The sequence below is a fragment of the Osmerus eperlanus genome, chromosome 16 (assembly GCF_963692335.1).
Source record: "Osmerus eperlanus chromosome 16, fOsmEpe2.1, whole genome shotgun sequence".
In the NCBI taxonomy this organism is placed as follows: Eukaryota; Metazoa; Chordata; class Actinopteri; order Osmeriformes; family Osmeridae; genus Osmerus; species Osmerus eperlanus.
Genome location: NC_085033.1, coordinates 14,479,376 through 14,501,682, shown reverse-complemented (window position 1 = coordinate 14,501,682; position 22,307 = coordinate 14,479,376). Strand labels below are relative to the sequence as shown.

At 50.7% G+C, this 22,307-nt stretch overlaps 3 protein-coding genes across 4 annotated transcripts in view; 1 reads left to right on the top strand and 2 right to left on the bottom strand.

The window, feature by feature from the left end:
- Positions 1 to 5,013: 5,013 nt before the first annotated feature.
- Positions 5,014 to 8,713, bottom strand: slc25a42 (solute carrier family 25 member 42). Its single transcript, XM_062482083.1, is given in 9 exon segments — positions 5,014 to 5,259; positions 5,262 to 5,348; positions 5,596 to 5,747; positions 5,933 to 6,049; positions 6,164 to 6,330; positions 6,499 to 6,524; positions 7,387 to 7,486; positions 8,138 to 8,299; positions 8,574 to 8,713. Coding segments are annotated over 8 exon segments (966 nt in total). The 5' UTR covers positions 8,219 to 8,299; positions 8,574 to 8,713; the 3' UTR covers positions 5,014 to 5,023.
- Positions 8,714 to 12,858: 4,145 nt separating this feature from the next.
- On the bottom strand, positions 12,859 to 17,473 carry armc6 (armadillo repeat containing 6). 2 transcript variants are annotated; one of them, XM_062481349.1, is made up of 9 exons: positions 17,315 to 17,460; positions 17,167 to 17,224; positions 16,914 to 17,068; positions 16,688 to 16,770; positions 15,872 to 16,448; positions 15,309 to 15,454; positions 14,863 to 14,994; positions 13,949 to 14,086; positions 12,859 to 13,129 (listed from the first exon to the last, which is right to left on the bottom strand). In XM_062481349.1, the coding sequence occupies exons 3-9, from the start codon at positions 17,032 to 17,034 to the stop codon at positions 12,917 to 12,919; spliced, it is 1,410 nt and encodes a 469-aa protein (XP_062337333.1). In that variant the 5' UTR covers positions 17,035 to 17,068; positions 17,167 to 17,224; positions 17,315 to 17,460; the 3' UTR covers positions 12,859 to 12,916. The 2 variants fall into 2 exon arrangements, with proteins under 2 accessions (XP_062337333.1, XP_062337331.1); XM_062481347.1 differs by lacking the exon at positions 17,167 to 17,224 and having other exon boundaries at positions 17,315 to 17,473.
- Positions 17,474 to 17,782: 309 nt separating this feature from the next.
- The window catches only part of mau2 (MAU2 sister chromatid cohesion factor), a 9,610-nt gene continuing 5,085 nt past the window's right edge, over positions 17,783 to 22,307 (top strand). The window contains exons 1-9 of the mRNA XM_062481595.1: positions 17,783 to 18,163; positions 18,398 to 18,415; positions 18,606 to 18,671; positions 19,067 to 19,162; positions 19,425 to 19,519; positions 19,640 to 19,667; positions 19,950 to 20,105; positions 20,214 to 20,360; positions 21,894 to 21,897. Coding sequence (XP_062337579.1) covers positions 17,930 to 18,163; positions 18,398 to 18,415; positions 18,606 to 18,671; positions 19,067 to 19,162; positions 19,425 to 19,519; positions 19,640 to 19,667; positions 19,950 to 20,105; positions 20,214 to 20,360; positions 21,894 to 21,897 — 844 coding nt within the window. The 5' untranslated portion in view covers positions 17,783 to 17,929. The remainder of the gene's footprint in view (positions 18,164 to 18,397; positions 18,416 to 18,605; positions 18,672 to 19,066; positions 19,163 to 19,424; positions 19,520 to 19,639; positions 19,668 to 19,949; positions 20,106 to 20,213; positions 20,361 to 21,893; positions 21,898 to 22,307) is intronic.

The window sequence follows — 22,307 nt, the reverse complement described above, 5'->3', positions numbered from 1 at the left end:
AGTTTTTTCATTTTAAGGTCAGTTAAAATGACCTAAAACAGGTCAGTTTGTCCTTAATAATAAAGTTACTAATTCGTAAATAGTAACATCAAATTCATAATAATTTGAGCATTTACTTAGATCTTTCTGTAGACGTTCTGCATTTGGTTTGTTAAAAGAATAAAATTTGTTTTCATATCCATTAATACAATATCCTACAATATTAATAATATACATACCATTATTGATATAATAATAACCAACCAATATCAAGCCCATAACTGTCACCAGAACATCACTACCAGTCTCACACATCCAGGCCTGACCTCACAGAGAACTGGCTGGACCGAGCCCAGGCACCCGCTTTGGGATCGAGTTTGTTCACATGTGTAGGATACAGTTTAGTAGGTTTGTGTCACTGTGTGGTTAGGTGTGAGAGACAGAGAGAAAGGGAGAGAGGGAGAGAGAGAGAGAGACAGAGGGAGAGAGAGAGACAGAGAGAGAGAGAGAGGGAGAGAGAGAGAGGGGGGGGGGGAAGGGAGCTTGAGAGAGGAGAGAGAACTATATATACATAAATATGTGTGTGTGTGTGTGTGTGCACGTGGTCTGCGCCTGCGTTCATCCCTGCATCATTTGAATACATGCAAATTGGCTCTTGTGCTCTACCTGGCACCCTGCCAAATATCTATAGCAACCGCCTCCTATGTCCCTCCATCCTTTCATCACCGAGCAGCCCTGCTCTCCTTTGTCCACCCGCCTCCTGTCTCCTCCACACCTCCTCTCCTCCACACCTCCTCTCTCCTCTCCTCTACATCTCCTCTCCACATCTACTCTCCACACCTCTCCTCTCAACACCTCCTCTACATCTGCTCTCCACACCTCTCCTCCACACCTCCTCTCTCCTCTCCTCCACACCTCTCTCCTCCACACCTCCTCTCTCCTCTCCTCCACACCTCCTCTCTCCTCTCCTCCACACCTCCTCTCCGCCACACCTCCTCTCTCCTCTCCTCTCCACATCTCCTCTCCACACCTTCTCTCTTCTCTACATCTCCTCTACATCTCCTCTCCACACCTCTCCTCTACATCTCCTCTCCACACCTCCTTTCTTCTCCCCTCCTCTAGAGGCCTCTAGACTGGGGAGGGTGAGGGAGAGCAGGGAGGTCTCGAGGAGAGGGGGAGGGAGGGGGCCTCTAGACTGGGGAGGGTGAGGAGGTCACAAGTCTTCGGATGGGGGGGTGGGAGTTACGGGAGCTGGATGAGACACTGGGTGAGGGTTACACATTTGTAAACTTGGTTCGCTTCCAAAACATCCTCTCAGATAAGTCTAACCAATCGTAGGAGGTCGGAGGCATAGGGTAATAGGAACACGAGTTGTACTTCTATAAAATCTATAGTTCTATTGTGTACAGCTCTGGAAGTAATTGAGAGACCACTGCACCTTTTTCTTTCATAAAAAAATAAGTTTAGAATGACAATTTTGAGTGAGTAACGAAAGGTTAAAATTTGCAGTGGCCTCTTAATTTTACCCTTTTGTTCCTCACTCAAAATTGTCCTTCTCAACTTTTTCACATTCACAAAGTCACATTTTATTAGCTGGAGGGGAGTGAAACAGGAGGCCTTTATGGAGAATTAAAAAGAGGTTTGCGTCTGTGAGTGACGGCCGATCCGTCAAGGTCAAGTTCATGGAGAGAGCAAAGAGCGTGGAGCAGTCCAGCGTTGTATTATACTGACATCTAGCGGCTCCTATGGTAAAGTCCCAGGTTGTGTATTTTGTCGATTCGCATTCCAACTTTTGTATTACGGCGCTCTCTAGCGGTCTTTATAATGTCGGTAAAAGTAGCCTAGAGGATAAACCGGGATGTAATTTATTTTTGTTAATTTAAGTTTTGCCGGTACAAAACTGTATGTCAAATTTAGATCCAGTAACGCAGAAAATTCACATCGCCAAATATTATCTTTATGTGATCTGAAATAACAAGCGGCCTATATTGTCCGTTTTTTTAACAGCAGGATTCATCTAAAAACTACTAACACGTTCAACTCGAATTGAACCATTTTAATCCAGTGATGCAGAAAATCTGGGCCTGGCCGTTTATCAAAAGCACAAGGAGAGGCAGAGAATGTATACAAGTTTATTTCTGAGAATGATAGGAGATTCGTCAAACTCTCCATTTATGAACGACACTACAAAGCCAGTTAGTGTAATACACATTCCATTGGCACAAAAAAAATAGAATTGACAAAACAAGTAATTTTGTTATTGTTATTCTAACTATTATTCTCATCAATGCACCACAAAACATCTGTAAGATATGGGTTGTCTGTAGTCACGTGCAGGTACATTAATACTGTATGTTTATGCACACATCTGTCTGTTGTAGCAGCAAGAGAACAAGTATTTAAACCAAAACATTGTACAACAGCTGTTGCATCTGCATTGGTAAAAAGTTCACAAACATTTTTAAGTTCGAAATGAACTCATCTTCCACAGTTGGGAACTTGTAATTGAATGTCTTGTTAAGCCACTTTCAAGTTTGACACACACACACAAACATATATTGTGTGCCTTTATAAATTCTGGATTTGAAAAAATAAAAATCACAATATCATCTTGGCATTGCTTGATTGTCGAAAGATTGAGAATCGTCAAATGGTCTGGTTCTGAAGGGATGCATTAGACACTTATTCTCACGGACCCAATCCCATCTCTTATACGTCCTCTTTAACGCAGATCTTACGACATGTAATCAGATAAATAGGTGCGTAGCGAACACAGGGGCTACGCGCACGGTTAATACCAACACAGCAGGGTGGCCAGGATGAGTCTAAGGAAGCCGGCAGGTCATCTGAGGGACTGCTCAGTACCTGGCCTTCGTGCAACAATCAAGCACAGTGGGCCGCATCTCAATACTGAAAACTTCCATCCTTCATTCCTCTTATCTAAACACCACACCGGTCCGGGTGGATGAAACCTTTAAAATTAACTAATTAGCTAACCGCTCATTTTTTGGGGGGAAAAGGCAACCCTCTCGACAGCACAAGCTGGCAGACTGAGATCGCTACTGCAGACGGTTCCATTTCAAATGCTTTCAAATAGTATTTGATTCCGGTCTCATTCCACTTGTGTCCATCTTAGTGAGGTGTGAAACTGAGGAAAGAAGGATCCATCTTCTCGAGACGGTAGAGCAGAAACTCACCTCACAACACGGACTCCCCCCCTTGACCTTTCACCCTCGACCTCCCCAGTCTGACCCCGGACACGGAGGACAAACACAAGGCTGAAATACTAAACAGAACAAACGACCCACAGATTCACGGTTGGTTAAAAGGTCAGTTACCATAGTTACCATCTGTCATAGCAACACAACGAGAACTGTTCTCCAGGCACTTATGGGTCTGGGTCTCAGACACAGACATGGTTTGGTGAAGGAGGACGTTACAGATTCAAGATGCAGCTCCTAGCGGCTGCTTAGTGTTTGCTGATGTGAGATCTGCTCTAGTCTCTCTGTGATCAAGACAGTGCTTGTGCTCACAAACAATTTGTGCTGCTGAACGATCTCACCCAATCGTGCTCCGGTGAGTTTAGTTGTGAAAGAGGAGATCAGGGTGTGTGTGTGTGTGGGGGGGGGGGGGGGCAGCTTGGATAACAGGACAAAACTCTTAAGGTTTTTTAGAACAGAGCAGACAAGCCTCCTGCCTCCGGAGCAGGACATGAGCAGGTGACCCTCCTCACAGGTGACCCTCCCTCCTCACAGGTGACCCCTCCCTCCTCACAGGTGACCCTCCCTCCTCACAGGTGACCCTCCTCACAGGTGACCCTCCTCACAGGTGACCCTCCCTCCTCACAGGTGACCCTCCCTCCTCACAGGTGACCCTCCTCATAGGTGACCCTCCCTCCTCACTGGTGACCCTCCTCACAGGTGACCCTCCTCACAGGTGACCCTCCTCACAGATGACCCCTCCTCCTCACAGGTGACCCTCCCTCCTCACAGGTGACCCTCCCTCCTCACAGGTGACCCTCCCTCCTCACAGGTGACCCTCCCTCCTCACAGGTGACCCTCCCTCCTCACAGGTGACCCTCCTCACAGGTGACCCTCCCTCCTCACAGGTGACCCTCCTCACAGGTGACCCTCCCTCCTCACAGGTGACCCTCCCTCCTCACAGGTGACCCTCCCTCCTCACAGGTGTGTTAGGTCCAGCTGCCATGCCTCTCAGGTGTCCTAGCCCCTCTCGGTGGAGGCTGGACAACTTGCTCCACCCCTCTAACCCTGCTACGGCTGCTGAATCAGACGCACCAGGCCCACCCCCCTGGTCTCCTCCGAGATTCTACATTCACAAAACGACAAACGTCCTCTTAAGTTATCTGCAAATCCTCTTTACAATTACACGTCCCTATATATATCCTTTGGTATAATTCCTTCAAATAAAAACAAACACACAAATAAAATCGAATCAAGCATCCCTCCAGGTGTGGGGAGCGTCTTCATCCGGGTATGAGAGTCTAATCAACGTACCCTCTTCAGGTACAGACACACAAGGCAAGACAAGGCAAGCGGTCGGCACACACACACACAGGAGGGCTTGGGAGTTGAGGTGAAGGTTTAGCGAGGGCAGTTGGCTTCCTGTTCACTAAGCATATTGCACATCAGGTTTTACCTGTACATGACAGGAGACTATCAGCATGGTCCTCCAAGTACTAGGCCCTCTAACACTCTCTTACACACACTCTTACACACACTTTGTTCAGACTGTCTCTGTATGTGAGAGAGTACCTCCAGCATTAAGCGTGCTGTGAAAAACACTCCCCACCTCACCTCTCCTCTCCTCTCCCCACACCTCCTCTCCTCTCCGCCCCTCTCCTCTCCCCACCCCTCCTCTCCTCCCCTCTCCTCTCCTCTCCCCACCCCTCCTCTCCTCCCCTCTCCCCACACCTCCTCTCCTCCCCTCCCCTCCTCTCCTCTCTCCTCTCCTCTCCTCTCCTCTCCTCCTCTCCTCTCCTCCCCTCTCCTCCTCCCCTCCTCTCCTCTCCTCCCCTCCTCTCCTCCTAGCGGGCCGTGTATCCTAGCTGATGCAGTTTCCTCAGCAGGATCTGGGTCATGTCAAAGGTCGTGAAGCTGATCCCCACGGCGACGGGGCCCTTCACCCAGTTCATGCTGAGGCCCTTGTACAGGCCCCTGACCACGCCCTCCTCGGCCACGATGTCCCTCATGGTGCCCACCACGCTGCCGTAGGAGTGGCCCGTCACGCCCGCCGTCTGCATGCGCCGCCGAACCACGTCAGAGGGTAGGAAGCTGATTGGCCGAGGAGTCCGGCGCAGGCTCCGAAGGCGAGGCGCTCGTAGGAGTGCGGCTGGGAGCGACCGGTCCGCTCTGGAGGGGGGAGGGAGGGGGGAGAGAGAGAAATGGTTATTGCGTAGCATAAGCAAAAGATGTACAGAGAGAATGAGACAGACAGACACAGTCAGTCAGACAGACACAGGCAGACAGACAGACAGACACAGGCAGACAGGCAGACAGACAGACAGACAGACAGACAGGCAGGCAGGCAGGCAGGCAGGCAGGCAGAGACAGACAGACAGACAGACAGACAGACAGACAGGCAGGCAGGCAGACGTACCTGCGTGCAGCTTCTTGAGGGTCTCGTAGGTGTAGAAGCTGAGGCCGGCATAGGGGACCACGCCCAGGATGGTGGGGGTGAACCCCCGGTACAGAGTCTTCAGCCCCTCTTCCTGGGAGATCCGCACGAACACATGCAGGATGTTACTGTACCTGGGGGGCAGACATGCATGATGTTACTGTACCTGGGGGGCAGACATGCAGGATGTTACTGTACCTGGGGGGCAGACATGGCGTAACCAGGGGAGAGGGGGGAGAGGGTGATATATATATATATGAATATATGCGAGAGAGAGAGACAGAGACAGAGACAGAGAGAGAGAGAGAGAACATCTTACATCTCCTTGGGTGTGACGGCCATCCTGGCTCGGACCATGTCCAGGGGGTAGGTCAGCATGGCCGCTGTGGTGCCCGCCATGGACCCCGCCAGTAACCTAGGCAACGGCGGCAGGACTCTGGACGACACAACACAGAGCAATTAGAATGTTGTCAATACGTCACGAACGGTAGACCTCTCCAATCTGCCCCCCCCCTCCTCCCCCTCTCCCCCTCCCCCAGTGGAGACTCACTTCCCTTGGAAGCCGTAGTACCCCCCCAGCAGCCTCTTGTACTGTTCGTGGGCGCAGAACTGGATGGCGGCGTAGGGGATGACCCGCACCATGGTGGCAGAGTTGCCCCTCCACAGGCTGAGGAAGCCATCCTGGAGGTAGGTCCTGTAGATCAGCCTGTACGCCTCCTACAGGGGGCAGTTTGTCAATACACCACAATATCCAGCACTGGGGAGGGGGCAGTTTGTCAATACATTCATCACAAACATCAATCAATCAAGAGTTCTGCTAGTCAAGAGATAAACTAATCAAAACATTGACAGGTGTTCACAGGATGCCTGTTCCTCATCACTCACCTTGGCAGAGAATCTGGCTGAGGACACTGCAACATCAAGAACATCCCATAATAATCATTAATAAGAGACTGAAGTAGATTCAAATAAAAGTAACTTCACATTTTTTAGTTGCATGGAGTTGGGTCCGAGTTAGACTGGGGTACAAAAATGACTTGGGTGTGTACATTTTTGAGGTGTGTGACTGTGTGTGAGAAAGGAGTGTGTAGACGTAGTGTGTGTGTGTGTGTGGACAGAGTGTGTGTGGACAGAGTAAATGGACTGCATTTTGGTAAATGGACTGCATTTATATAGCGCTTTTCTACCTTAACGGCACTCAAAGCACTTTACAATGTTTGCCTCTCATTCATACTCTCACTCACACATACCGACGGCAGCGAGCTACCATGCAAGGCGCCGGCCTGCCAATCGGGAGCAACTTGGGGTTCAGAGTCTTGCTCAAGGATACTTCGGCACATGACCTAGGAGGAGTCGGGGATCAAACCGCCAACCTTGCGATTAACAGACAACCCTCTCTACCCCCTGAGCCACAGCCGCCCCAAGTGTGTGTGTGTGTGTGTGTGGACAGAGTGTGTGTGGACAGAGTGTGTGTGGACAGAGTGTGTGTGTGTGTGTGTGTGTGGACAGAGTGTGTGTGGACAGAGTGTGTGTGTGTGTGTGTGTGTGTGTGTGTGTGTGGACAGAGTGTGTGTGGACAGAGTGTGTGTGGACAGAGTGTGTGTGTGTGTGTGTGGACAGAGTGTGTGTGGACAGAGTGTGTGTGGACAGAGTGTGTGTGTGTGTGTGGACAGAGTGTGTGTGGACAGAGTGTGTGTGTGTGAGTGTGTGTGGACAGTGTGTGTGGACAGAGTGTGTGTGTGTGAGTGTGTGTGTGTGAGGCGGTTCTCCTACCTTGGAAGATGATCTTGGTTCTGTCCAGAGGAGCTACGACTGTCTTGGCAACAGCACCAGCCAGCGCCCCCGACAACAGGGAGTTCAGCACCGTGCGAGTCTAAACACACACACACACACTATGACATCACACTATGACAGACAGGCTACAAGCTGTTAGGGTGTAACCAAACCAAACCTGTACATGTTGAAAGCATGTAATAAACATTCTCTTCTTCATGGATAATGAGGTGAGTTACAGGTCTTCTTCATGGATAATGAGGTGAGTTACAGGTCTTCTTCATGGATAATGAGGTAAGTTACAGGTCTTCTTCATGGATAATGAGGTGAGTTACAGGTCTTCTTCATGGATAATGAGGTGAGTCACAGGTCTTCTTCATGGTTAATGAGCTGAGTTATAGGTCTGGGAGTGGTTGAATTCCAGCACCTTTCTGACACTGAAAACCTCCACTTGTTGTTTGACTGTGATACACCTAAACACACACACACACACCCTCATTCCGCCAAGGGCTGCGCTCTGGGGTGACCTTGTCTGTGCAAACTTTCCTGGCGATTAAAGCCCTTTCTGATTCTTCCAGTACTATGTTAATACTACATGTTCCAGCATGCATCCTTGTAGGACTGCATACTAACAGAAGGGTAATGACACAATTACCTCTGATTGGATGATAAAGGGATGATGTTTAACTCTGATTGGATGATAAGGGGATAATGTTTACCCCTTATTGGATGACAAGGGGGTGTTGCTTACCTCTGATTGGCCGGAGGAGGCCAGTGGCAGCCTCTCTTCCTGCGTGAGTGCCGCCTGTTCCTCCTGGACTCCATTCCCCATGCCCAGGGACTACACAGGCCGGCTCCGCCCCGCAATCATGCACAATGGACACCAGGGGGCGACGACGCCAGATACTGCTAACTAATGGAGGGGTGGGAGGGAGAAGAGGGGAAGAGAGAGAGGGGGGAATAGAGAGAAAGTGAGAGTGAGAGTGAGAGTGAGAGAGAGAGAGAGAGAGAGAGAGAGAGAGAGAGAGAGAGAGAGAGAGAGAGAGAGAGAGAGAGAGAGAGAGAGAGAGAGAGAGGAGGAGGGAATAGAGGGAGAGAGAGAAAGGGAGGGAGAGTAAGAGAGAAAATTAAAGCAATGAAGGAATAGAAAGAAAGGAATCTTATTACCATCAACAGCAGCACCCCACCTGACAGAGCCAGGAGAGCGAGCACATGACTGAACATCAGCGATGCCTCCAGTCCCACCTAGCCCAGCGTCCTGACCCCAGCGCACCCCTACCAACAGAGAGATCAGTAGATGATGACTGAGCCCGCTCCATAAAGACCTTACCAGGAGCTTTACATTCAGGGGAGGCTGAACGAGCAGAAGGCCTGGGCGTTAGCACTTACACAACTGTGTTACAGCCGTAGAGGCCACGCCCCCAGCGCTGAGCCCCAAACAGAGGAGAGTCTTGTGGGGTCTTGTTCTGCTCGCATTCCGCCTTCTAGAACGCTGGAGGAGCTCTGCAGTTCCGAGAGGGCTGTTTGTTGTTTATTGTTGTAAAGCAGTTAAATAGAAACAACTGACAGATCAGATGTGATATCAACTGTCTCCCCCCCCCCCCCCCCCCTCTCCCTTTCTCATTCCTGTGGAGCTAAATGAGGTACGGTGAAATACAATAGGCCTGTTTCTTCCGGACGCTATGACAGCACCATTACTCAGCTAACTTCAGAGACAGTTGTCCCTCAGTACGGCTGGCCTACATTTCAGGGCTATAAAAAGTGACAGGGTAAAATAGCAGCATGCTAGCAGCGCCATCTGTGGATACGCCCGCTCCTGACACCTCGATCTGGGTGAAAGGTGTGTGTGTGTGAGACGCAGGGGATACACTCTGAAGATCAGGAGGCTTCGCTGACGCACCCACGCACGCCAAATGGACACACACGCCAAACAGACACATACCCTCTCTCACACACACACACGATCGACTGCAGCTAATGTTTTTCTCACACAGCACAATCCTACACATCCAACACAATCCTTGTTGGCAGTACAACACACACACACACACAAGCTGAATACATTCACACACACAGACAAACACAAGATGAATACACTCACACACCATAAACACACACACAGACTCACACAGGACAAACAGCACCATAACCTGAACTAAATAATTACCCAAATATGAATCATTCTTCAGGATCAGAGTTAACTCTAAGAAATATTTCTATATTATCCAATAAAACTGCACAATCAGTAACTACTGGCAACCCAGCCCAAACCCAGACGGCGGCCCGGGAGAGAGGCACGCAGCAGGAGCGGGAGAGAGGCACGCAGCAGGAGCGGGAGAGAGGCACGCAGCAGGAGCGGGGGAAGAGAACAGAGATGCCCCTGGAAGGACAGCAAACAGAGGCTCTTGGAGAGCCTGGGGTTGTTAGGGGCAACTTGTGTTTGCATCCCGGCAGCCGTGGCTTCCAGCCAGAGTCTGGAGAGGAACACTTAAATACCCCCTTCTCCTCCTGCCCCCCCCCTCACCCTCTGTGTCACCCTCCCCCCCCCTCACCCTCTGTCACCCTCTCCTCCCCTCCCTTCACTCCACAGATCTACTCTATTTCGCCCCTTTTCTTCTTCTTTGCTATTCCCACACTTATCCTCTCTCCCCTTCTCTCCTCTCTCTATCTCCCTTCTACAGTCTCTATCTCCCTTCTCTCCTCTCTCTATCTCCCTTATACAGTCTCTCTATCTCCCTATCTCCCTTCTCTCCTCTCTCTATCTCCCTTATACAGTCTCTCTATCTCCCTTCTCACCTCACCTCACCTCCCACCTCTCCTATCTCTGCTTGCTCATCTATCAATGAAGATCTGTTTACAGCGCTCCTCTCACAGGTCTCATACCTCTACAATAACACACACACAGTAGGAACAGCGTAGGCAATCAGCCACGGTTCATGTAAGCCTACGTTATGAAGAAAGCTACCGCTGCTTTTAAAACTCAACCAGATTATGATGTAATGCCTAACTAGATGTTATAGAGACACCAAGGCCAGTCTAGTGGGGGAAGGTTCAGGAAAACATGTTGCTAATGTAGCCGATGTGTATCGGTGAAACTCACTCCTCAGGTATGTAACAGGCCACCCGCATCAACGAATAGCTAGCTTTTCGTTGGCGTAGTTGGTAGTGGTGGCGCTTGGGAAGCCAGAGGTGGTAAGTTCGAACCCAGTGCGGGACGATTTGCCCGATACCTCTGACGGAGCTTGCAAGACCACGTCTGTTACACTACTTCTAACACCAAACAATTACTCAGGGAAAGATCTTTGAGAATGAATGACTGAAGCAGTCAACTGATTATCTGCAATGACACAGCACATTTACTGTGGTGAAGAAGATGGTATTAGGGTAAAAGGTTAAGGGGACCTATTGTCATGATTCAGAGCATGTGAGTCACTAACTCACATGCATTGAAAGCTGTAGCATAAACACACCACACCCCTGCAGCTACACTGTAGGCAAGAGGCTTTTCTGGTTTTCTCCGAGGATGAGTTTGGTAAATGGGTGCATCTTTAGTCGTGCGTTTGTACATGCCATAAGGCCATAATCCAGAGAACGGTTTTATAATAACATACCGCAGACCTTGAAGGGTTTAGATGTGTCCATCACTGTGATCGTGACAGGGTAGCGGGTGTAAATAAGTGTGAAATACATTCCTAGCCTATCTAGCAAGGCTGTAGGAAGTTTCGAGGGCTATTAATATACAACATGTTTTGTACAAGCGGTACAGAATAGGGTGTTTCAGGACGTCTGATTTCATGCTTCATTCTTTTTGACACGAAGCTCACTTTTGACAGGTTGGTGTCTAGCTAGAAAGCAACACTGGAGACTCTTATCTCAAACTGACATGTTTTGTCTATAGGTTGGCAATGCTTGATTGGTGTCTCGCTTCTCTTGTCAACACATCCAAAGCGCGCTTCGATTGTTGGGCTGTGTGGCTAGCTAAGAATGTAGGTGTTCAGCAACTAGCAAGTTACAGATTATCAGCATTCTAACCCTAAACCCAAAAAACTCTTACCTTGTCGCTATCTTCACACCACCTGTAGATTCCTCTTGTTTTGGTCGTAGATCTAATTCAGCTTCGTTTTTCTATTATTGCTGAGCGGAGGGACAATGCACTTTGACTGTCTGAGTGTATTTAAGTGTGAAGTTCGTAACTATTTTACACACAAATACTGTACGTTAGCAAGCATTAGCCAGTCTGCTAACAAGCTAGCATAAGCTATCTGATAAATTGCTCAAAACCTATTAACGCTCTTAGAAAAACAAACTCTACAAAGTTTACTTAAGTTGGGGTTTTAACATGTTTCAAACCTGGAAGAACACATTTTTTTTTTGCTGTTCCACTGCCCCAACTGACTTTGCGTGACTGAACACTTCCATGCTGTTTTGCTAGACTGACAACGATCGTGGCTGGTTTGACAAGGGCGAGTACAACGGAATTCTGGGAGTTGAAGTCAGTGGGTGGTAGCGCATGCCTGGATAGGTCCATTCGAGGGGCGTGTACACAGAAAAAACGTGAAATTCCCTTCTCTTTTTTTCAGAGGATTTTTTTGTCCCTTTGTGCAGCTAAAGAAAGCATATTCACACATTCACAACACACGTGTTCGTATCCTAGTTGTTTTATTGTTTTGGCATGCAAGTTGTAAACATAACTCCAGAAATGAACACGTAACTATGCGAAAATTTCCAGTTTTACATTTGCAGAATCGCAGCAGGTAATAAATAATATTAAAACGCTGAACTTGAATGTTAGTGTATACATGTGATTCTAGCTTTGTACGGGATGTCTGGGCTCACGTGCAGTGAGAATCCTAAGGCATTAAGTACATAGTAGAACAAAAACGACCAAGTTTGCAGAAACAGAATTGAAACGAAATGATAACCAACGACCACCACAGTGAAGGAACTGCAGCACAGCTCCGTCAAACTAAGTACACTTCATAATCGGCCCATTGCCTGAAACACACTTGTTTGAAATCGATGTGTCAGATGCAACCTACAGCCAAAATAACAAATAAGGATTTTATACATACAGATTAAATTACACAAACTGTATGAGCCATATGCCTTGACACCTATAAACCTAGTACTGTGTAAGACTATAGCCTGTGACATGGGACTGTACACTGCCTAGTGTGCATTGTATCTACAGCGAGAGGACAGGGCTCTAAGAAACTGTTGAGAGACCATTTACAGAGACCCTTACAGAATATTTACGTTCCACTCTTCACACAACCAAGACCACATGTAAGTGGGGAAGCATAACACTCTCTCTCTCTCCCCCCCTCTTCTCTCTCTCTCTCTCTCTCTCTCTCTCTCTCTCCCTCTCTCCCTCTCTCCCTCTCTCCCTCCCTCCCTCCCTCTCTCTCTCTCTCCCCTCTCCCCTCTCCCCTCTCCCCTCTCCCCTCTCCCTCTCCCTCTTTCCCACCCTCTTCTCTTTCTCTCTCCCTCTCTGATCAGGGTAGGCGGACGCCCCAGACCACCAGGCCGGTCAGTTGGTGAGGCTCCCCTTCTTTCCAGTCCACAGCTCCCGGAGCTCCACCTGGCAGCCCAGGTCCCGCAGGGCGGCGCGGCCCACGTCGTGGCAGTCCTGGTGGGTCGCCAGCGCCTGGCTGATCAGGGCCTCCGCTCCCATCTCCAGGATGGGCTGGGTGAGCTTCTGCATGCGGGCCACCATGTTCCTCAGCAGCATGCACGCCTGTTTCTGGACAGGGGACAGGAAACAGGAAGTGTCTTCAGACAGTATGGACCATAGATATATATAAACACTAGATGTCTCGTCCGCGTTGACGGACAACGGAGTCGAACGTCCGCACGTGGCGGCCATCTTGCTACAGTCAACTCGCTCACCCATAACATTGTGTTGATGCTACATGTACTTTTTAAATGATCATAACTTCCTCAATTTTCAACCGATTTTGAAACGGTTTGGTTTGTTATCAACGTCAGAGATGTCGTTATGCCACTGCATACTTCTATTCTATAAAAAAAAAAACATAATTATTCATAAGTATGCAGTGGCATACCGACATCTCTGACGTTGATAACAAACCAAACCGTTTCAAAATCGGTTGAAAATTGAGCAAGTTATGGTCATTTAAAAAGTACATGTAGCATCAACACAATGTTATGGGTGAGCGAGTTGACTGTAGCAAGATGGCCGCCACGTGCGGACGTTCGACTCCGTTGTCCGGCAACGCCGACGAGACATCTAGTATTTATATATATCTATGGTATGGACAACAGGAGCAGGAACAGGAAGAGGGGGTCACATGACTGAAGAAGGAAGTAGATGAGTGGAACACGTAAAGGATTTTCGGTGTCATTTACAAGTGATCGATTCCACACGTACATTTGAAAACAAACACAAACCACGTGACGACACATCTCCCTTTTCACTCGTAAACAGAACAGACCCGTCATTCAACAGCGATAAATGAAAGCGATCCCAGGTAAAGTTAACGTGAGTTGTGAAGAGCATGTGGTTCACATGTGAGGTAGGGGGCCGAGGGGGCGGGGCTACCTGCACGTTGACGTCCTGGGGGTGTGTCTTCATGGCCTGCAGGGCAGCCATGGCCCCGCCCTCGTCCATGATGACTCCGCAGTTGCTGGGTTTCCGGAGCGCCAGCACGCTAAGCGAGGCGCAGCCCTGGTCACACACCTGCAGAGGGACAGCAACGGCACCATGAGGAACCATGAGGAACCATGAGGAACCATGAGGAACCATGAGGAACCATGAGGAACCATGAGGAACCAAAACAACAGCTGTGTTTTGTCACACACACATGCACGTATGCACTCTCACACACACACACACACATGCACGTATGCACTCTCACACACGCACACACACATGCATGCACACACACACACATGCAGTCTCTTACACACACACACACACATGCACGTATGCACTCTCACACACACACACACACATGCACGTATGCACTCTCACACACACACACACACATGCACGTATGCACTCTCACACACGCACGCACGCACACATGCACGTATGCACTCTCACACACGCACGCACACATGCACGTATGCACTCTCACACACGCACGCACACATGCACGTATGCACTCTCACACACGCACGCACACATGCATGCACACACACACACATGCAGTCTCTTACACACACACACACACACACGCACGCACTCTCACACACACACACACGCACGCTCACACACACACACACACATGCACTCTCTCACACGCACTCTCTCACACACACGCACTCTCTCACACACACGCACGTATGCACTCTCACACACGCACGCAAACATGCATGCACTCTCTTACACACACACACGCACGCACTCTCACACACACACGCACTCTCTCACACGCACTCTCTCACACACACGCACTCTCTCTCACACACACACACACACACACACACCAGGAAGTGTGAACCCTGACTGACCTGTGCGTTAGTAATGTGTCTGTTCATGGCGATGACGATGAGCTCCACGCCGCCGGCGTTCACGATGGCGTCCTTCACGTCATCGTTCCCCGCTATGGCCCTCAGAGCACTCAGCAGCTGGCGGACCAGCTCCTGAGAGGACCACAGACACACGGGAAGGACTACGTTACCCAGCCCTGAAGCCATGGCTTCCCACACAGCAACACACAGGCTCAGGTACACTTTGTAGTTTATTCGATTTACAATCCCAAAGAGATGTCATACTGCTCTATGCATACACAGATATACTCTCTCACACTCTCTGTCTCTCGCACACTCTCTCTTTCACACATACTCTCAGGGTAGACTGAACAAACATCCTTGATAACCAGGGCACCAGTTTACGAGGTTTCCCTTCTGGCCTGTCGACATTCCAGCCCTTCCATCTCCCCTGAGCTTGTTCTCACCTGGGAATCCATGCCCTCTGCCAGCAGGCTCATCATGAACTTCAACCCCCCGAGGTCACAGATGTCCTGACAGAACTCGTTCCTCACGGCCAGGCGGGACAGGGTGGCACACAACTCGCTCAGCACCAACGTGTTTTCAGGGTGGGCTGTGATGGAGGGAGACAACACATTTAAACAACGACACAAGTTAATCATTGTTTTTCGACTAAGTGCTTTACACTAGCCTACAGGGGTCAGATGGCTGAGCAGTTAGGGAGTCGGGCTAGTAATCAGAAGGTTGCTGGTTCGATTCTCGGCCGTGCAAAATGACGTTGTGTCCCCGAGGAAAGGCACTTCCCCCTACTGCCTGGGGGGGAATGTCCCTCTACTTACTGTAAGTTGCTCTGGATAAGAGCGTCTGCTAAATGACTACATGTAATGTAAATGTACATGAAACCTAGTCACCAAAAGACCGCTCTCCCTAAAATAGGGTGAACGTTTCGACCATGAAATATTTGTCTTCTCTCCGCCCATGGAACCTTCAGCTGTCTGGATTTCCCGTTTCCCCTCCCGCAGGCTCTCACCTTTCGCCGCCTCGATGAGCACCTTCAGCCCGCCGTGTTCCAGAACGATCATCTTGGCGTGCTCGTGAGCGTTCCCGAACGTGACCCTGATGTCGTCGTCGAAGGTCATGACCCTCAGCGCCAGACACGCCTCCCTGACCAGGCTGGCTCTCGCCGCGTGCTGTGCCAGGGCGTCGACCAGCAGCGCCAGCACGCCGGCCTTCACCAGGTCCTGACGGTTCTGCTCGTGCTTCAGGCAGCAGAGCCGCACGGCGCGCACGGCCACGCACGTCACGTCGGGGTCGTCTCTGTGCGCGGCCAGCACCCTCACCAGGAGCTCGCGGCCCTCTGGGTCCAGCAGGTCGGGCTGTCCGTCCATCAGCGAGGCCAGAGCAGTCAGGGAGGTCAGCAGGGGCCCCGATCCCCCCAGAGAGGCCCGGCAGGTGGAGAGGATGACGGGGTAGGCTTGCTTCTGGGCCGCCAGGTGTCTCTGGGCGAAGCCGAGCGAACATTGGTGGGTGAAGCGTTGTAGCTCCTCGTTGACGCGGGTGTCCGAAGGCCCGCTGGAGGTCTGGGCTATCTGGAGAGACTCCAGGGCCTGGGTACACCAGGGCGGGTTCATTAGTACTTTTCTTCCTGTATTGTGTTGCTTACAGTACTACTATTATTACTATTATGCCTCAGCAAATCGCCCCTCTGGGACAAATAAAAGTGTTTTGAATTTAATTTAACTTATCAGTATTGGTGACGACGGACTGAATTTCCAAACAATTGTAATAAGGTGTGGAGTGTGTGATATCATTGGCTGAGCAGAAGGCAGTTAGGATTCAGACCGACCTGTAGGACCTCGTGAGCTTGTTCGTCTTGCTCATCAGACACGGCTGTCGGTACAGCCTGAACTATACAGCTCAGGTCCACACCTGAGGATTAGAGGGGGGAACATTTGCTAGGCGATTGTTTAACGTCAGGCTGCACACCGCTGTTAGTTTAGGTAGGGTTAGTATGGTGGGGGGGTGGGGTTGTGTATCTGTGTGAGTAACAACCTGTCACATTTCAGTCGTACCTTGAGACTGAAATTGTTCCACTGCTTCCCGCAGTGCCTCGTCGGGGCTCATGTCGAACTCCTCAATGTTTTCCTTGACAACCGCATCGAAGGTTTCTTGGGTTATCCGGCGTAGCGCCATGATCAAGGTTTCAGGCTATTTCTTTCAAACAGATCTGTAATGACAGCATTTCGTTTGTGGAAAGATCATGACATTATTATTATACAAAGCCCTGTAGCTTTGTTGATGGTTGCTGGCTTTGCGTTTTGATACCTGGCTATAACGAGTTGTTTCTTGAACAACGCAAGTCCATGAATAGCAGCATGGCTAACTAACAAGAAAAAAATGACTTTCTGAATTTAACATGAATGACTTACAGTTTTATAGTTACGGTCAAAAAAACAAAAAAACAATCTCTCACCAACGCCCAATGATGCCCGGTTGCTGCTGCCAGTTGATAACGAACCACAAGCCCAACCTGCCCCTGAACTAACGACAGCGGTTTACGCTATTAACGTAAAACCCTGGCCATTGTTACTGATGGTCACGCAGTTTTTTCTGAATACCAAAATGCGTAAATAAGTCCTACATCTAAACTGTCTCGGTTAATGAGAAACATTTGAGTTGTGTTCCGCTTGATGTTATCTTAATACTGAAATTATTTTAAGTTGGAAATGACCTACAACGATAGTTTGAAACGTTATAAAACATGTGACTGATATGATCACCCATAATTATGAATTAACAGATATATTAACATAAGATTAATATAAAAGGCGGTTATTTTAAATCTGAAACTGCACTAGTGTGGGAGAGCAGTGCACCGCAGGGCTGCCCGGGAACTCACTTTTAGCGACATCGTGTGTCGACCTGTCTTTTGCACAGATCCAAGGCCAGCTACTCGGATCCTACGAGCAACATAATCAATCATCAAAACAAAAGCATAGCTGTACGGAGATCAGCGCTCGGAGGGCGAGCCGAAGGGAGAACCAAGCGGGCAGTCTTGACGATTGTTGTTGTTTTTGTTGTCAGCACAATGGCGACGAGCGGAGAGGCCCCAGAACCTTGGTATCTAGCCTTACTCGGCTTTGCAGAACATTTCCGAACATCAAGCCCACCCAAGATCCGCTTATGTGTTCATTGTTTGCAAGCGGTGTTTCAGTTCAAGCCACCGCAAAGGGTGGAGGCCCGAACGCATCTTCAACTGGGTTCGGTTCTATATCACCACACCAAAAACACCGAACTGGCCCGCAGCCACTTGGAGAAAGCGGTGAGCGATCTGTTGGAAACACCGTGGATGTAGTTACGTAGGCCTCAGTTTGGCTATACGGCTGATGCTAATCTCATAGTAGTTGCTAGCATTTTTAAACGTGGAATTTTCCAACACGACTTTAGTGCTAAGTTGATCATGTGCATTGTTGTATAATCATATTAAATAATGCACAATGTGATACGTAATATCAACTGCTGTCGATTTAACTAAGTTGTTTGTTTTTCTTTTTAGTGGTTCATTTCACAACAAGTATCCTTTTGCTCATATTTTGACAGAACCCGTTTGTGTCTTCGTGTGTGCAATTGCATTTGATTCTTCTGTTCTCTTATGATTGTCTCCTTTAAAATCTGTACAACAGTATGCGCAGATATATGCACTACTTAAAACAGTAAAGTTTGGCAGAATTGCATGCGTGTTACGCCTTTACAAGTAATGTCAGATTCCCCAGTTCGAAGATGTCAAATTTGAGGCTGCCAGTCTCCTATCAGAGCTCTACTGCCAACAGGTAGGCGATATCTACAAAAAAATGAACAGATTAAAACCAATAGTCAAGTTTGAAAGATTACCACCGCAATTCGTTATTGTTGTTGACTTAGTCAGCATAATGTGTTTGTTATTTCCACTTTGGTTTGTTGGTGATTGAAACCGTCACTGTAGTCAGAATGATAAGTAATCCCTTTGTCGTCTTTTTCCTCAATGAGCTGCTTTTGCATGTAAGTGAACTTGGAAACAGTAAGACGATCAAGTAGAGACCTGCCCCTGTAAACTACTGCCCCTGTGTTGCAAAAAAAATACACCCCTGGTTGCCAGACATTTCTCCCAAGTCAATTTGGTGTGATGTGGCGCTGATGAATAAACCATCTAAACAGTGAACTGTGCTTGTCTTGTCCTTGTTTGAAGAACCTGGTGGATTCAGCCAAGCCCTTGTTAAGGAAAGCTATCCAGATCTCCCAGCAGACTCCTTACTGGCACTGTCGACTGCTGTTCCAACTGGCGGTAAGAACTTGAACTCCCATTATGCCTCTGTCAAGGATTCTACTTCTGTCTCAATACGTTTTTTTGTATTTTTAAACAGCCTTTGACGTGATTAAAAGTATTATCCAAAAGTACGTTTATCCAAAGTAGGGTCAACGCTACTTTTATGAATGCTGGTGTTTCGGTTTCCTTGTTCTCGTGTTTTGCTCTACTATGTGGGTAGGTCCATGTTCAGTTCCAGGTCAGAGTTCAACCTATCTCTCTGTCTGTGTGTCTCTCTCAGCAACTCCACACCCTGGAGAAGGACCTGGTGTCAGCCTGCGACCTCCTGGGGGTCGGGGCGGAGTATGCGCGCGTGGTGGGCTCCGAGTACACCAGGTAGAGGACCACGCATACTCACCCTGCTAATCCTGACCCTGACAGACCATAATACTCTGTTGTGTAGTTAGATAAGGCCTGGTCAGCTGATCTGACTCCTGTCTTTCTTCCCTCACACAGAGCCCTGTTTCTGTTGAGTAAAGGGATGGTGAGTTTGCATCATCGCTAATATCGACCTCATTCTATACCATAGATACACAAGAACGGTACTTTATTTATAATGACTGTCTTTCTTGTCTCCCTCTCTCCCTCCCTGTCTCCCTGCCTGCCTGTCTCCCTCCCTGCCTCCCTGTCTCCCTGCCTGCCTGTCTCCCTCCCTGCCTCCCTGTCTCCGTGCCTGCCTGTCTCCCTCCCTGTCTCCGTGCCTGCCTCCATGTCTCCCTGTCTCCCTCCCTCCCTGTCTCCCCGCCCGCCTGTCTGTGTGCCCCAGCTGCTCCTGATGGAGAGGAAGCTGGGCGAGGTGCACCCTCTGCTGACGCTGTGCGGGACCATCGTGGAGACGTGGCAGGGGAACCCCATCCAGAAGGAGTCCCTCAGGGTGTTCTTCCTGGTGCTGCAGGTCACACACTACCTGGACGCAGGGCAGGTACGCACGCTCGGCCCGCCCGCCCAGGGGCCTGTCGGTCTAGTATCTCTCTCTCACTCCAACTCTCTCTCCTGAGGATATGTCTGAGGTTGTGTGTGTGTGTTGCAGGTGAAGAGTGTGAAACCGTGTCTGAAACAGCTGCAGCAGTGCATCCAGACCATCTCCACACTCCATGACGACGAGATCCTGCCTAGCAACCCGGCCGACCTCTTCCATTGGCTGCCCAAGGAGCACATGTGTGTGCTCGTCTACTTGGTGAGGAAAAAGAACAAAACAGGACAGAATGACATAATAGAGGAACCCGTGTGAAGCTGGCAGTAGGGTGGTGTAGCTGGCGTGGAGGGTGGTGTAGCTGGCGCGGAGGGTGGTGTAGCTGGCGTGGAGGGTGGTGTAGCTGTCAGGAGGGTGGTGTAGCTGGCGTGGAGGGTGGTGTAGCTGGCAGGAGGGTGGTGTAGCTGGCAGGAGGGTGGTGTAGCTGGCGTGGAGGGTGGTGTAGCTGGTGTGGAGGGTGGTGTAGCTGGCAGGAGGGTGGTGTAGCTGGTGTGGAGGGTGGTGTAGCTGGCAGGAGGGGGGTGTAGCTGGCGTGGAGGGTGGTGTAGCTGGCAGGAGGGGGGTGTAGCTGGCGTGGAGGGTGGTGTAGCTGGCAGGAGGGGGGTGTAGCTGGTGTGGAGGGTGGTGTAGCTGGCAGGAGGGGGGTGTAGCTGGTGTGGAGGGTGGTGTAGCTGGCGTGGAGGGTGGTGTAGCTGGCAGGAGGGGGGTGTAGCTGGCGTGGAGGGTGGTGTAGCTGGCGTGGAGGGTGGTGTAGCTGGCAGTAGGGTGGTGTAGCTGGCGTGGAGGGTGGTGTAGCTGGCAGGAGGGTGGTGTAGCTGGCGTGGAGGGTGGTGTAGCTGGCAGGAGGGGGGTGTAGCTGGTGTGGAGGGTGGTGTAGCTGGCGTGGAGGGTGGTGTAGCTGGCAGTAGGGTGGTGTAGCTGGCGTGGAGGGTGGTGTAGCTGGCAGGAGGGTGGTGTAGCTGGCGTGGAGGGTGGTGTAGCTGGCGTGGAGGGTGGTGTAGCTGGCAGTAGGGTGGTGTAGCTGGCGTGGAGGGTGGTGTAGCTGGTGTGGAGGGTGGTGTAGCTGGCGTGGAGGGTGGTGTAGCTGGTGTGGAGGGTGGTGTAGCTGGTGTGGAGGGTGGTGTAGCTGGCGTGGAGGGTGGTGTAGCTGGTGTGGAGGGTGGTGTAGCTGGCGTGGAGGGTGGCGTAGCTGGCGCGGAGGGTGGTGTAGCTGGCAGGAGGGGGGTGTAGCTGGTGTGGAGGGTGGTGTAGCTGGCGTGGAGGGTGGTGTAGCTGGCGTGGAGGGTGGTGTAGCTGGCAGGAGGGTGATGTAGCTGGCGCGGAGGGTGGTGTAGCTGGCGCGGAGGGTGGTGTAGCTGGCGCGGAGGGTGGTGTAGCTGGCGCGGAGGGTGGTGTAGCTGGCGCGGAGGGTGGTGTAGCTGGCAGTAGGGTGGTGTAGCTGGCGTGGAGGGTGGTGTAGCTGGTGTGGAGGGTGGTGTAGCTGGCGTGGAGGGTGGTGTAGCTGGTGTGGAGGGTGGTGTAGCTGGTGTGGAGGGTGGTGTAGCTGGCGTGGAGGGTGGTGTAGCTGGTGTGGAGGGTGGTGTAGCTGGCGTGGAGGGTGGCGTAGCTGGCGCGGAGGGTGGTGTAGCTGGCAGGAGGGGGGTGTAGCTGGTGTGGAGGGTGGTGTAGCTGGCGTGGAGGGTGTTGTAGCTGGCATGGAGGGTGGTGTAGCTGGCGTGGAGGGTGGTGTAGCTGCAGGAGGGTGATGTAGCTGGCGCGGAGGGTGGTGTAGCTGGCGCGGAGGGTGGTGTAGCTGGCGTGGAGGGTGGTGTAGCTGGCAGGAGGGTGATGTAGCTGGCGCGGAGGGTGGTGTAGCTGGCGCGGAAGGGTGGTGTTAGCTGGCGCGGAGGGTGGTGTAGCTGGCGCGGAGGGTGGTGTAGCTGGCGCGGAGGGTGGTGTAGCTGGCAGTAGGGTGGTGTAGCTGGCGTGGAGGGTGGTGTAGCTGGTGTGGAGGGTGGTGTAGCTGGCGCGGAGGGTGGTGTAGCTGGCAGTAGGGTGGTGTAGCTGGCAGGAGGGTGGTGTAGCTGGCAGTAGGGTGGTGTAGCTGGCGTGGAGGGTGGTGTAGCTGGCAGGAGGGTGGTGTAGCTGGCAGGAGGGTGGTGTAGCTGGCAG

Bases quoted from the DNA above. Each gene is read 5' to 3' on its own strand.
- armc6 (XM_062481347.1), bottom strand. From the start codon at position 17,034: ATGGCGCTACGCCGGATAACCCAAGAAACCTTCGATGCGGTTGTCAAG. The intron at 15,455-15,871 runs GTGAGAGCCTGC...CCTCCATCACAG, and splicing joins GCTCATCGAGGCGGCGAAAG to CCCACCCTGAAAACACGTTG. The intron at 13,130-13,948 runs GTAGCCCCGCCC...TCCCCTGTCCAG, and splicing joins CCCAGGACGTCAACGTGCAG to AAACAGGCGTGCATGCTGCT.